Source organism: Eretmochelys imbricata, chromosome 5, assembly GCF_965152235.1.
Source record: "Eretmochelys imbricata isolate rEreImb1 chromosome 5, rEreImb1.hap1, whole genome shotgun sequence".
NCBI classification, from domain to species: domain Eukaryota; kingdom Metazoa; phylum Chordata; order Testudines; family Cheloniidae; genus Eretmochelys; species Eretmochelys imbricata.
Window position 1 is genome coordinate 120,744,914 of NC_135576.1, and position 15,751 is coordinate 120,760,664.

Sequence of the window (15,751 nt, forward strand, 5' to 3'; positions counted from 1 at the left end):
GGTGGTTTTTTTTTTTTTTTGAAACAGAAAAGAATTTTATTTGTAACACTTACAAAGAATTACCAAAGAAACAAAACAAACTATGCAACAAAACAACGCGAACGGAAGGTATAACACAGCAGCTTTCAGGAGGGAGAAGTGTTCAGGCTAGCCTGGGCCCAGAGCGGGGGGGCTTCCTCGACACTCGTGGTCTTCCACCCCCTCGAGTTACCTAGTGCCGCGCCCATTGTCACCAATTATCCCTCTTCTGAGAGTGCCCGGCAAGATGGGCACAGCTGCGGGGTGGGCGGTTTACGGGTGGGGGGGGTAGACACCCATGTATTATAGGACCCCTCCTAGATGACAGTAATGATGGTCTCCACAGCGGCAACGGCTGGGGCTGGCGTCTCTCGCTTTTCCCCTCAATCAAAGGGTCAGACAGAGGGAACCGGACGGGGTCACCGAGCAGAGAACCCCGGACAGCGCCCACCGCTCCTCGAAGGCATCAAGGGAGTCGGTGGACGCCGCCCAGAGGAACTCCGCCCGGATACGTGAATGTACAAAGGATCGGAAAAAGGCCCTACAATCGCAGGACGCTTCATGGGCCAACCTCCCCTCTCTGGTTTTATAGATGGCTATTTTAGCCAAGGCTAGGGGGAGGTTAACCAGGAGGTCTCGTGATTTTGTGGGGCCACGGATGGGGAGTGTATAGATAAAAAGGTGAGGGGAGAAATGAAGCCAAAAGCGCAATAGAATATTTGTGAGGAGCCGGAAAAGGGGCTGCAATCTGGCACACTCTAGATATATGTGCGCCAGGGTTTCCCTCACATTACAAAAAGGGCAAGTATCCAGGATGGGGGTAAACCGTGTCAGAAACACGCCCGTGCTCACAGCTGCGTGAAGGAGCCGCCAACTGATGTCCCCGATGGGCCTCGGGACCAAGGTGGAATACAGGCTGGCCCACCGAGGTTGCTCACCCTCCAAGGGTGGCAGGAGGTCCCACCACTTTGTATCAGGGCGGGACACCAGGGTGTGGGCGTGAAGGGTGTGAAGCGTGAGTGTGTATAAATAATTCCGTGGTGCGATTTGAAAACTGACCATCTGCCGTTCATGCAGCCGGCTTGCAGTGAAAGGGTGAGGGGTTTGTTGGGATCGGCAGGGTAGGGGCCCAATGGAAAGGTCCAGCGGGCCTGGGGTAGAGGATGGGAGCGGTGCGCCCTCGCGCAAGGCTCGGTTGACATAAGCCCGAGCAGCGGGAGTCAAGGCGGCCTTCACCTCCTGAAGTACGCGCCGGGGGGTACGAGGGCTGGAGAGCCCCATGCGCCGAGCGAGCATCAGGGGATCCAGCCAGTCTCTCCGATCGTAGTCCAGGAGGTCTCCGACCCTCGTGACTTCCGCCAGGACCAAACTCTGGCGCACCGAGCGGGACTCCGCCACCTGCGCACGGAGTTGGGGATTGTGTAGCAGGGGCTCCGTGAGGAGATCGGCTCCCACGGTGGCCACCACGGACCTGGTCGTTAGAAACAGTTTCCAGGTCCGGAGGAGGTCCTGGTAGAAGACCGGCAGCCCGGAGAGGTCTCGCGGAAAACCTCTCAGACAAAGATAAAAGAGCTGTCGGTCGTATCGGAGCCCTTGGAAGCGGTGCAGGAAGGACCTGCACTATAAAGGAGCCTCTGAGGGCCTGGAGGCGGAAAACGCGGACTTGAGTGTACAGACACTTCAGGCCCTGCCCTCCTTCCTTCAGGGGTAGATGAAGAACCCCAACAGGGGCCCAGTGCATTCCTGACCAGAAGAACTCTAGAATCAATCTCCAGAGGTGGGTCAGGAAACCTGGGGCCGGGGCCAGGGTGTTGAGCCGGTACCAGAGCATGGACAGGACTAGTTGGTTAAGCACCAGTGCCTTCCCTCGGAGGGAGAGACATCGGAGTAGCCTCGTCCATTTCCGGATCCGCTCTATCACCCCGCCCTCTAAATTTTGCCAGTTCTCCGGCGGGGAAGGGTGCGTGGCGGAAAGGTAAATGCCGAGATAGAGCAGTGGACCCGCACTCCACCGGATGGTCTGAAGCGCGGGTGGGAGGGAGCTTACCTGCCGCCAGTCCCCCACCGCCAAGCCAGAGCTCTTGACCCAGTTGACTCGGGTGGAGGAGGCTGCCAAATAGATGGCCTTGCATGCCTCCACTCGCACCAAGTCGCCCAGGTCCTGGACCACGAGGAGTACGTCATCGGCGTACGCCAACAGGACCAGCCACAGCTCCGGCTCCCGCAGCACCAACCCTGTCAACCTCCTGCAGAGGAGACAGAGGAAAGGCTCGATCGCCAGAGCGTACAGCTGGCCCAAGAGGGGGCACCCCTGCCGCACTTCTCGCCCGAAGCTGACCGGTTCGGTCAGGGTCCAGTTGAGCCTAACCAAACACTCCGCGGAGGCGTACAGCACCCGGAGAAAACTCACAAACTGAGGTCCGAATCCAAACGCCTGCAGAGTGCTCAGGAGGTACCCATGGTCTACTCTATCGAACACCTTCTCCTGATCAAGAGACAGGAGGGCAAACGACAGACTATCTCTCCGCCCGAGTTCCAAAAGGTCTCGGACTAGAAATAGGTTGTCAAAAATGCTGCGACCCGGGACAGTATAGGTCTGGTCTGGGTGGATCACGTCCGCCATCACAGACCCTAGCCGCAGCGAGATTGCTTTCGCTATGATTTTGTAATCCGTGCTAAGGAGTGAGACGGGACGCCAGTTTTGTAAATCGCGGAGGTCCCCCTTCTTTGGCAACAAGGCGAGCACTGCTCGCCTGCATGACAGAGGGAGGACCCCGCTCTGCAAGGACCCAGCCCAGACAGTGACTAGGTCTGGGCCGAGGATGTCCCAGAACGCGCGGTAAAACTCCACGGTCAGCCCGTCCATGCCCGGAGATTTATTGGTGGGCATGCGACGGAGGGCTTCCGAGAACTCGGCCAGGGTGAGAGGGAGCTCTAGCCGGTCTCGGTCGTCCACGCTGACTGTGGGGAGTTCCTCCCAGAGCACCCCACAAGCTCCAGGATCGGTCGGATCCGGGGAGAAAAGGCTTGTGTGTAGAAGTCACGGGCCTGCCACACATCTCCTCTGGATCCGTGAGGGGGGTGCCGTCTTCCGCAAGAAGGCAGGTGACATGTTTCTTGGCCCCCCCTCGTGTTCTCCAGGGCATAGAAGAAGCGGGAGCCGCGGTCCATCTCCCGAAGGAGGCGGATGCAGGACCGAACAAAGGCACCTCGGGCCCAGTGGTCCTCGAGGGCCCAGAGCTCCTCCCGCTTCTCCCGGCATGCTCCGCAGAGGGATGGGTCCTCGGGGTTGGCGGCCAGGCGCCTCTCCATCTCTAAGACCTCCCGTTCCAACTGCTCTATCGCTGCATTTCTCCATCGGCTGGTGCCCCGAGTGTAGTCACGGCAGAAGAGCTTGGCGCGCACCTTCCCTAGATCCCACCATCGCTGCACCGAGGGAAAGGCATGCCACTGCTCTCGCCAGGCCAGCCAAAACTCCCGGAAGGACGTCACGAAGCTCTCGTCCTCCAACAGGCTGTTGTTAAAGTGCCAATAGGCCGGCCCCGGTCTCTCTGCATGGAGGGAGACCGTTATGGTGGCTAAATGATGGTCGGAGAATGGGGCCGGCCGAACGGTGGAGGAGTGGGCCTGTGAAAGATGGAAACGGGATAAATAAATACGGTCCAACCGAGAGTGGTGTGACCGATGGGCCTCCACCCGGACAAAGGTGAACGTGGAAGTGTCATCTGGGTGATGGTCACGTCAGACGTCCACTAGGGAGTGATGTTTGACTATTCCTCGGAGAACGTTCGCGGTGGCTGGACTTGGCTCGGCCCCTGAGCGGTCCCGTTCCTCGAGGGTGGTGTTAAAGTCTCCTCCCAGGACCAGGCACTCGTGCGAATCTAGGGTGCTGAGGAAGTCGGACACCCGCTGATAGAATTGTGGCCGCTTTGGGCTCGTTTGCGGGGCATAAATGTTAACAAGGTTGACCACGAGCCCCTCCATACGGACTCGAAGGTGCAGCAGGTGGCCCGGCACAGCCTCAGTGACCCCTAGCACCTCGGGCCATAGGGTGGGGGAGAACAGGGTCACCATTCCAGCTTGCCAAGTCGTGAAGTGGCTAAAGTATACTCCGTCCCCCACTCCAGCCGCCACCTGTCCTCGACAGTCGGGTCCGTATGGGTCTCCTGCAGGAAAGCTACAGAGTACCCCCCTTCCCGAAGGTAAGAGAGCACCTAGGACCTGCGGAGAGCCATTCTACAGCCCCTGGTGTTCAAGGTTGCAATAATAAGAGGCGTCATGCGGAGGGCTGGGGGTTTCTTACTGGTGGGGGTGTTCGTGGCCCCCGGCGGGTTGCGCAGCAACCCGTGACCCATCCTGTGGATGAGTAGATCTTTTTGGAAGCTGCGGGCCCGCTCGTAGGCCGCAGCACCACGCTTTCCTTGCCCCCTGCCCTCCTTTATAAGGGCCCTCGTGGCCTGAAGAATTTGATCAAAGTCCCCCCATAGCTGAAGAGTCAGCTGTACCATATTGCGGGCGCCATGGGTGTGTTCTAGGAACTTCCGTAGTGCATGCCGCAGTTCATGGGGGGGTGGAGTTATGATTTCCGGGGTGTTCCCTGGTGGGGCTCTTAATGCAGCCTCATGGTCCGCTAAGGTGGGTAGGCAGGGTGCGGACCACCGACGGGGCGTCTGACAGGCTGGGGTTATTAAATCCATTTCACGCCTTGGAGTGGAAGGGGATGGCGGGGGAAAATTTGCAACTCCTAATGGGTCGCGACTAGAAAGTGCAAAGACTGCTCCCTGGGGGGAATCTGCAAAAGGCGGGAAAGAAATAACCCCAGGGGTGGCAATAGCATTGCAGGAGGAGGTGGATTGGGCAGGGACGGGGGTGGGGGCGGGGGCAGAGGCAAGGCTCTGGGCTGCAGGAGGCGAGCAGCTAAAAGAAGGTGCTTCCTGAGCAGAGTCGAGGGTTAAGGGGTAAGGGAGGGGGGCTCCCAGTGACGCTAGGCGCTGGCTCCGTGGTGGTCTTGGCGGCCATGGCATCAGGTGGTGGACCACCTTCTGCGGGGCGCTCGCCCGGGAAGGCAATTAGGGGGAGGGAGCATAGGGAAAGGGGGGCTGGGGTGAGGTTGTCCAGATCGAGGCCAGCCGGCAGTAGATCATCCTCTCCCTGGGTGACCGGGGTCAAATCTAGGGCCTCAATCTCCGCATACACGGAGGAGAGGCCAACTCATGCTACCCCGGGGGCCTCTCCTCTAGGGCCCGCCTCAACTGTCGCCTCGGGGTTTGCGGGGGGTTCGGGTGGTATCCGGGCAGAAGGAGCTTCCTCAGGGGTCTCGGAGGGGAGGGGCTCTCGTGGAGGGGGGATTCTGCCCTCCAATGCCAGTCTGTCTTCCCCTCCCGACACCAGCGGATGGATCTCACTCGTGGCCGTAGCGGAAGGCTCAATATCAGTGCTTCCCTTCCTGGTCTTCCGGGGGGCTTCCGCGTCGGGTGGATGCAGCGGAGCTCGAGCCTTCCGCTTGCCTCGCTTCCCCTGGACGAGGGTCCAGCCCTCCATAGCGTCGTCTGGGGGTTGGTTAGCAGGGGTCGTGTCGGGGGGCGGAGGCGATGGTTCAGGGGTTCGGGGGGGGGGACGGTGAGGCAGCATGAGGGGCGGGGGGTTCTCCTTGGGGGGGCCCTCTCCTATACCCGGTAATATCTTTGCCACACCCTCCTCCATAGGCTCTGCCGAGTTGGTAATAGCAAGGGTGGGACTCCCTTGCTTGCCTGGGAGTTGTAGGAAAGGTGTGTCTTGGGCCCAGATGGGAGCAGCGGCGGGTCGAGTAGGAGGAGGGTTGGTTTCAGGTGCCGGGAGGCTAGGGGCGTCGGCAACGACGGGGCCGATGTCCTGCCGGGTCTCAGGTGCCCCTCCCCCCCGGGCCAAAGGGCAGTCTCTGTGGACATGCCCCGCTGAGCGGCAGAGGTAGCACCGGGCCTCTCCCGTGGAGTAAAAGACCCGATAGCGGGCTCCCTGGTAGGGGACTAGGAAGGACCCCTCGAGCGCCTCTCCGTCACGCGCCGCCGCCGGCGGTGGTAGAAGCTGCACTTGCCGGCGGAACGAAAGGACGTGACGGAGGGTGGGGTCCTTGCAGCCCAACGGGAGAGGGCTGATGACAGAGACAAGTTTCCCCAGGGTGGAGAGAGCGGGTAACAGGGCAGCATTGGGTAAAAAGGGAGGGACGGAGGTGAGGACGAGGCGAACGCCCAGGTCTTCTAGCGGCTCTAGGGGGACAAACACCCCCGCCACCGCCAGGCCCTTCTCCACCGCCTCCTGGGCGGCATCCTCCAAGGCTAAGAAAAAAACGACCTTCCCATACATTTAGGAGGCCGCCACAATAGCCGTGGGTCCTACCACCCTCGCCAACGCCTGCACGTACATCTCCACGTGGGGCGAGGCGGGCACCAGGAGGCAACGGACACCGTGCCTCCTGGTCAAGGTGGGGAAAGGGGCCCTGGTGGTGATAGCGGAGGCAGTGGGTGGGCGAGATGATGAGGCGGCAGGCGGGGGGAGCCTGCCACCGCCTGGGCATACGTCCTGGGGGCCGGGGGTGGGACGTTCGCAGAGCTGGTGAGGGAAACGCAGGGAGGGGCGCCATGGTCGATGATGAGGCCACAGCGGTGGGGGCAGCCCCTGCCATGGAGGGCCTAGTGGTTTTAGCGGGGCCCTTTCCTTTCTTCCCGCCCTGGCCTTTCTGGCCAACTGGAGGGGGGTTCCTAGAGTCTGGGGGGGGGCGGTGGACGTAGCAGTGGCAGTAATCACCCCGGTGCCTCCTGCTGCCGGTGCCCCAGCGGGGGCGGTGGCAGGTGTTTTGACAGTGGGGGGGGGAGGGCTTGGGGGTTGGGCAGGGGGGTAGGTGGGGGAGTGACAACTGATGTTGTTGGAGGGGCCTCGCCCCTCTCATTCCCCGCCCTTGTGAGCGGGGAGAGATGGGGAGATACCAGAAGGAGGAGGGGGGAGGGGGAAATAGATTAACCGCTCCTCCCTGCCGGGCTGCAAGCCGGGAGGGGGGGGTACCAAATGGATTGGACTGGAAGGGAGGAAAAAACAAAAATCGGGGTCCGGTAATAGGGGCAAGCTGTGGAATAAACAATCCGAGGTGGGGGGTTGTGGACCCACGCACGTTTGTCCAAAGAGTCTCGTTTGGTCGGCTGTTATGTCCGGTCCGAAAGGCAAAGTTCAAAGCAAACAGCTGGATTCGAAGGCAGATGGCAGGTTGCCAGCAGGGACGGATGGCGGGGGGCCGTGACAGTTGTAATAATGTTGGGGGGGGCACCGATGGATCGGGGGGCATCTCCGTGCCACACCCCCTGTGCCACCACAAACGCAATTAAACCACAGTCAAACTCCCCCCCACTAGAGTATAATTCAAAAAAATTACTCAGTCTTACGGCCCCCTCCACGATGATTTGTAGCTTCCCTGGGTGATTTCTCTGCTCTCCAGCTTGTTGGCTGTGTACCAAGGCTTCCGGCAGGCCGAGAATGTTGCAGAGATAAGAAGAAGAAATTCCGGGCTGACAGCAAAACGGCTGGGTCCAGGGGCTCCACTCCCCGCTCCAGGTAGCAGGTCGGCAATCTTCCCTCCTTCCTCTGGGGATTTCAGCTAAGGCAAATAACTGCGCCCGAGAGCAGGTGTGTGGGGGGGCGGGTGCTGGCGAAGGACGTAGATGGGAAAAAAAAACAAAGAATCAAGAAAAAACAAAAAAAAGCGTCTGGCCCGGTCGGGGGGGGGACTAAGGCAGGTGCAAAAAGTAAGAAAAATCCGGGCCAGGGGGCTTTAGGAAAGAATAGAAAGCAGATAGCTGAGGAGCAAGCAAAAGACGTTCCGTTTCCCAACAGGGAAGGTTCCAGAACAATCAGGAACTTTCTGGAAACAATTAAGACAGACAGGCTGATTAGAACACCTGCAGCCAATCAAGAAGCCGCTAGAATCAATTAAGGCAGGCTAATCAGGGCACCGGGGTTTAAAAAGGAGCTCACTTCAGTTTGAGGTGCGCGTGTGAGGAACTGGGAGCAAGAGGCTCTAGGAGCCGAGAGTGAGAACGTGGACTGTTGGAGGACTGAGGTGTACAAGCATTATCAGACACCAGGAGGAAGGTCCTATGGTGAGGATAAAGAAGGTGTTGGGAGGAGGCCATGGGGAAGTAGCCCAGGGAGTCGTAGCTGTCACACAGCTGTTCCAAGAGGCACTCTAGACAGCTGCATTCCACAGGGCCCTGGGCTGGATCCCGGAGTAGAGGGCGGGCCCGGGTTCCCTCCAAATCCTCCCAACTCCTGGTCAGACGCAGGAGGAGTCGACCTGGACTGTGAATTCAGAAAAACGGCCAAGCTGACAGCTGCCGTGAATCTCCAAGGCAAGCAAACCCGCCAATAAGTGCAAGACCCACCAAGGTAGAGGAGGAACTTTGTCACACTCTGCAGAAGAAAATAGCTGCTTTTAACCATTTTAATATAAATGAAACAAGCACAGAACCAGTTTTCTTACCTTGTCAAAAAAATTTTAAAACATTCCCTTTATATTTTTGGCAGTCTACGCTTAACACAGTACTGTACTGTATTTGCTTTTTTTCCCCCTTCTGCTGCTGCCTGATTGCAAACTTGCAGTTCCAAATGAGATGTGTGGTTGACTGGTCAGTTCATAACTCTGGTGTTCATAACTCTGAGGTCCTACTGTACTCCCTTTTGATTACTTATGCCAGGCAGCTTAAAAATATGGCAACAATGTGTGGGTGTACACAAATTTATTGATGTTCAAGTACCACACAAGGTATTTTTGGCCATTTCTGCTACACCCTCAGAAGCTTCTGTTACATCTTTCAGCACACAGGTTAGCTGAATGGGACAAAGAACAATCTAATTCCACAGTGTCCCCAACTGCTGATAGAGAGAAGCCATTGCATAACCACCTGTCCCAGACCTGAGAAAATGTGCAGGAGGGAAAACGCATGAGGCTCTTCTCTCCACCCGGCTGCTAAAGATGGCTGAGTGTAACCTCCCTAGAAATAGAGCAGCAGACAAGCTAAATGTTTAATGAGGCCAAAGCATCACAAATTGGTTATCTGGCTTTAGAACACCACTCCCGCTCCACCCCATGACTGATGAACGGCTGCCAGAGAACAGCTCATCCCTCATTAAATATAAGGATATTATCAGCAATGCTCATCTCACTACAGGACTGCATATGGTTGAGCAGCAAAGAGCACTTCCACAAGCAGGCAGATAATCAGTGCAGGGCATGGAAACCAACGAGCTCTCAGCCACAAATTGAAATTATGCCAGTTGGTCTCCCTATACCAGTCCTGCCTAAATCAGAGCCCAAACCTGAGGGGAAGCAGGTTTGCTGAGTCTTTCAGAAAGGCACTGGTACTTGCCACAGCTGTCAGTACACTCCCGAGTCCACCAAGGGCAGGTGAGAGCACAAGAGAACGTGCTCTCAGGAAAAAAGGGTGTCTTTTCTGAGTTCAGTATTACTCGTGGGATGCTATATCTCAGGGGTGGCCAACCTGTGGCTCCGGAGCCACATGTGGCTCTTCAGAAGTTTATATGCGGCTCCTTGTATAGGCACCGACTATACCCTTCCCCTTTCCCGCCCCCCAGAGCCTCCTGCACGCCACAAAACAGCTGATTGGGAGGTGCGGGGAGGGTGGGGGAGGCGCTGATTGGCGGAGCTGCAGGTGGCTGGGAGGCGGTGGGGGTGGGGAGCTGATGGGGGGCTGCTGACGTATTACTGTGGCTCTTTGGCAATGTACATTGGTAAATTCTGGCTCCTTCTCAGGCTCAGGTTGGCCACCCCTGCTGTATCTGATAATTTCAAGGGGAAAGGGTCCTATTCTGACTAATTATTCCAAATAATTAACTCTTCTAGTTCTCTTGGAAATGCTAACAGATTTAACAAAACCAGAAGACAAGTATACATATGTGGGCTTTCTAGGTGATTTCAGGTCTTACAAAAGTTGTAGGAGTTACTTGCAGGCCACATACCTCAAAACCATGGTGCTAAAAAGCTAAAATCCAGTAGGAATTAGTCACTGTTCATTTTGTCAGCTCTCTCCTTTTCCAAACCAACCTCCCTACTAGAAACCATCACCCTAAAAGCCCCAGGGGGAAGGTCAGGTTATACAGTACCTCTCAGACTCAAACAGATAATCAGGAGAGAAAGGACAAAGGACTGAGTAGACATTGATTCTCTATTCCCAGCTTTGCCATTGACTTGAGTCATTTATTTGCTCAGTGCCTCAGTTTCCCCCTCTGAAATTGGAAATAATGCTGCTCACCTTGCAGGCATTGTATTAGTTGGTTAATGTCTGCAAAGCACTTTGAGCTCCTCAGATGGAAGGCGCTATAAAACTATTATCTAACGGATCCTGAATGGTATGAGATGGTTCTGCCGCTCACCTAAAAGTGACAGCAAAGCAGTTTTCTGCCTGCTCCCACTGTATCCCAAGGGATCTGAGATGCTTGGCTTCTCCTTTGAGCCTGTATGGTATTAGGATATGGCCATACTCAAGTTTCACATGTAGCATTTGAAACTTTCAGATTTGTGGGCAGGGTAATGGCTTATGATTAGGCTTTCTGCTGGGGGATGCGTCCCCATAGCTGAGTTCATGCGTCCACACCACCACATTTAGACTGGGGCAGCCTTGACTTTTGGGAACTCATTTTTGTCTCTGTACAACAGGACTTTCACCTTGGCATTTCAGGGCTAACTCTTCCCAGATGCCCAGTTGTACATGGACGATTCTGGAGGCCTAGATTTCAGCACATATTTCATCAGTGTCTGGAACACTCAAGGGATGGCTTATGCTCTGGATTGCACAGGGCTTCATTCAATGTATTATTTTTCTGGAATATTTTTCCCATTCCAGTGTCCATTTAATTATTTTGCCCCTTGAGACTGGAGTGGAGGAAATACCCAGGAGACTAAAAGGACGGTCTTTTAGAGGGCTAGACTCTCATCCATACCATCAACCATGGAACAGCTCCCCCTACAGCATGATAAAGGTTTCATGGTCAAAAAGCCAATTAAGGGCATGTACACCCAGCACTCAGGAATGAACATCACCCTCTGCTTTTCACGCACTAGCCAATATCATGGCTACCTTTTACAAGGTAACAGGGTAATAAACTCTGCCACCAAGGACCTTCTTGGCTGCATGGATTCCTTTGCATCCTGCAGAGTTAGATAACTGTCTGCTGGGCCAACTTCCCACTTGCTTGTTGCCCTTGAAAGACCTCAACCCCTGCCTAATGGTTTCCATTTGCACCTCTGTTTTTCAAAAACATGTCAGTGCATTCTGGGATCCCCTGGCATAAGGTGTCCAGTAACACATCCTGTCCAATTACTACTTTCAAAGATTACCACCCACAGTTCCCCTCAAATGAAGGGTCTCTTGCCTCTCCATGTGGACACAACTCGAGTCACTCAATACCAGCACCTGGCTTTACTGTGCACTTCAGGATTAAATATTTCCATATTGGTGAGCTAAGTCTTCTACTCTTACTAGACTCCTGGATAGCAATCTTCAGGCCTTGAGAAGATGGCAGCTTGCTTACTTTCAGATCCATGTTAAGCTTGAAAGGAAATCCGTGCTCCAATGCCCAATGCAAGCTTGTGTCCCCTCCTTACTGAGTTTTGTTTTAAATGCTCTTGTGTCTGCCTTCATCTCTCTTGTTCTTCCCCAACAATATGGTTCACAGGTATTTCAGTGTCATCTGCACCCTTATATCTGGCTATATGGTTCCGGCACCATAATACTGTGGATACAAATATGCAGTTGGAAAAACCCATGGTTTTCAATTCCAACTACTATGGAACAAGACATGGCTCAACTGATCTAGGCATGAAAGATGATCATCTTATGTTCCTTGCTCACAGGCATTACGGTGCATTTTGATGTAAACATTGTGCACATTGCAATCTGATCAGACACTGCAGCTGGACTGATCTGGTGAAAGGCAACTGGTCTGAATTCAGGCGTTTATTCCTGTCATCAGGCTCATCTGGCCAACAGTGAGGATAAAGTTCAGGGCCATCACACATGGGTTGCTTGGCTTGTTGCATCCCAAAGGTTTGCACCTCTTGGACCTATTGACTGGGCTGGGATCTACTGGGTAGGAAGACCAGTTAAGCACAAAGTTAGTAGTATCTGTAGTGGTTGATCCCGACTGCAGGATGAAGTACTTCCTTCCCATGCCGCTAAAAAGGTTTTTAATCAGTTGGAGAAGCAAGGCTGGGATCTTGTGGGTGTGACCCCATCTCATAGACTTGGCACCAATCCACCGTCCCCATGTTGATAGGGGTCAGCCTATGGGAATCCCCATTTCCTCAGCTACTTTCCTTTGCTTAGCAGCCTGTTGGGAGTGAAGGCCTGATCAGGAGATCCTATATGTGACTGGAAACATTCATTATTGTGAGCACAGAAATTCAGGGGAGGCCAGTAACTGCATTAAAGTATCTCTCCAAAAACAAGACGGGGTGGGGGGAGGCCTGATAACAGTCTTCCAATATGTTAAGGGCTGTTATAAAAAGAACTGTGATCAATTGTTCTCCATGACCACAGAATGTAGGGGAAGAAGTAATGGGCTTATTCTTCAGCAAGGGAGACTTAAAAAGTTTTTCCTAATGTCTAACCTAACTATAAGGGTAGTTAAGCACTGGATAGGTTACTGAGGGAGGCTGTGGAATCCCCATCATTGGAGGTTTTTAGGAACAAGTTGGACAAACATCCATTAGGGGATGGTCTAGGTTTACTTGGTCCTGCCTCAGTGCAGTGGGCTGGATTTGATCACCTCATGGTCTCTTCCAGCCCTACATTTCCAGATTCCATGATTCCCCCACTTTCTTTTCAAGACAGATGCCTTGTACACCTTCCCTTTGGGGATTATTTTATTTCATTAATGAAATTAAGGCCTTTTTCACCAATTTAAACACTAACACTCAAGTCTGTCCTCACGGACATCGGTCTCCAGCAGCAAGACAAAACATGATGTTCAAACAGCTATTTTTTAAAAGGCTTCAGCTCTCTCCAGAGCAGCTTCAAAAGGACTGCTGATGAGGAAAGAGTAAGATGTGAAATTCAGCTTAAAATAACAAAAAATGTTCAACATTTTACCCTGACTTCTTTTTTTGCACTCTGATTGGTATAGTCATATGATGGAAGCCGACATGGCAAACAAGTTTCAAGCTCTGAGCTACAAGCCAGAAAATTTTGGTACATCTGCACAAGGATAAAAGACCCGTGGCACGGCTGCAGCTGGCCCAGGTCAGCTGACTCAGGCTCATGAGCTCAGGCAGTGGGTCTAAAAATTGCTGTGTGGATATTCGGGCTTGGGATGGACCCTAAGCTTTGGGACCCTCCATCCTCACAACCCTAAGTCAGCTGACCCAGGCCAGCCATGGGGTTTTTATTGCATGGCCTTTTGCTGTGTAGGCATGGCCAGTTGGCAGGTTTCAATCTTTCCACCTTATTTTCTCTTTTCTAAAGATCAAGTGGGGGCACAAGGTATGTTTCTTTATGGGCTTGTCTATGTTGTGCATTAGACCACACCAGAGAGGTATAAATTCTTGTATGCACTAGCATATTCTGCACTAACTGGCCTGTGTATTTGTGCACACTAAAAAGTTCCTGAGTGTGCACTGATCTAGTCTGTAGGGAACTCTTAGTGCACACCAGCAGGGTCCACATGGGCCAGTTAGTGTGCAGCACATTGTGTGTGCTAAAATGTACTCTCCTCTGGTGTGGGTTATTGCATCATATAGACAAGCCCCACATCTGCAGAAAGTCTTGGAAGCTTACAAATACTAAAGCCTTCTGAGTTTGCACTGTCCCTCCCCCCACCACACAAATATTTCTCCAAGAGTTAGGTGTGTTAATGCAACAGGCTAAACTTTCCTGTTTCAGTCTCTTGGTGAAAAGGAATGATCCTGTGATTAAAACACAGAGCAAGGAGTAAGGAGATCTCTTCATTATTTTCCAAGTGTTTTGATGCCCCTGATTACACAGTGTTTTATAAGTGCCATGTATGTTCAATAGTAATTATTTACATCAGAAGCACAAGGTTGTAAAGAGTGTGATTTTTGTTCATGGATTTAATCTCATTTAATTTTAAGCTTCCTGGACCATTCACATTTCATTTTAATTTCAGTCTTTGTCCAACATTTGCACCTCACATTTGGGCCTCAAGAGTTTGAGAGGTACAACGTATGAGAAAGCAAGAGAAAATGTTTTCTGATCCACCTAGGGTCCAAAAAATGAAATGAGACTCGCACACTGACTTACTTCTATGAGTTATAAAGGTTCCAAAGCATCATACCTACCTTCTGTCTTAATTGCTATAGTAATAAGGGCTGAGGTCCCCTTAGAGGATGCTGTAGTAATGTTCACCATGTAGTTAGCACCGGAGTTCAGCTCTAAACACACCTCTGGAGTCTCTTCACCTGTTGTGAAGTTAAATATCATTTCACGAGAGAATTCCTTCTGGTACCATCTTCGTCCCAATATACGAAACTGTTGTGGGATTTTTTTTAAAAAATGAGATGATTAAATTAGCAGTGGAATTCCAAAATTTAGAATGCTGGTTCACTAAAGTCATGGCAGCCTACTTATCTCTGCTTTAATGGGACAGAAGTATGTGCTGAAGAGCTTTGCTGAGCAGAGATGGTTGACTCAGAGCCTTAATTTGTTCCCACCTACTGAAACGATTATTAAAATAATTAGCACTTGTCCTAGGCACTACCACAATACAAATCAGAATAAGCCACTCTCCACCAATGCTAACGCTATTATATCTGCTGTTAGTTTTCCTGTACTTTTGCATATTTTTCTCTGCGGTCCACAAAAGCATCAACAGTTGGTGAACAACAGTGAACTGGAAGCTTCCATCTCATCTGACCTGCCTGGTGCAGTGAAATGAATGGCCAGGGTTTAGATTTGAGATTAGGGCATGGATGAGGGTGATCTGATGGAGACTCAACATAGACAAGACTGCAGACCCTGTTACGCTTAACTATGCCTTTGTCACCTCCAGACTAAACTACTAAGAAGTGCTCTAAATGAAGCTGTTTGGAAGCTGAATTTAGTGCAAAATGGAACTGCTCAGTTACGTGCAGGAAGCACATTATCCCAGTGGTCTTTAGTTTGCACTCACTGCCTATTACCTGTTCAGTACAGGTTCAAGGAATTGGTTTGGACCTGTAAAACCCTGATTTCAGGCAAGACTACTTTGTACACTGCCTCTTCCCCACCTCAGTTGTGAGCAACAAATGCACTCAAGCTAATGGTTCTTGTGGTGTACAAGAGAGGAGGATAGTGGCAGGTCATTTTCCAGGAATGGTCCCCAACTTTGGGATTTATTCCCAGTCTGGTCTGCTAGAGCTGGGAATTTTTAACCATCTGAACATGCTGTAAAAGTCAACTTTTTCTCTGGGCTTTTCACTGGGATATCACCATTGCCTGAATGTGGGAATTATCAGCATCGAATTATTAGTTTAAATTATCCAGGCTGGGCAATTCATTTCTATGCCTTTATATTTCACATTTTATTCTTATTTTTGCATATTTAAATATTTACAGAAGTACCTAGAGCTAAAGACAGGCCCTTTCAAAAAGTCACATAAATAAAATGAATCACACTAAAACAAGTTCTTTAGAATTAATCTATTGAACTGGATGAGAGTTTTCAGTATATTCCTTCATTGCTCAAAACAAAAGTT

The 15,751-nt window shown here is 52.3% G+C and overlaps 1 protein-coding gene across 11 annotated transcripts in view; it reads right to left on the minus strand.

The window, feature by feature from the left end:
* SUSD1 (sushi domain containing 1) overlaps positions 1-15,751 on the minus strand; it is a 100,201-nt gene that overhangs the window by 37,125 nt on the left and 47,325 nt on the right. For all 11 annotated transcript variants that reach the window (XR_013346238.1, XR_013346237.1, XR_013346236.1 and 8 more), the window contains one exon: positions 14,357-14,546. Coding sequence is in view for 8 of the 11 variants with exons in the window: in XM_077817785.1 (XP_077673911.1) it covers positions 14,357-14,546 (190 nt within the window). In the remaining 3 variants the exon portion in view is untranslated. The remainder of the gene's footprint in view (positions 1-14,356; positions 14,547-15,751) is intronic.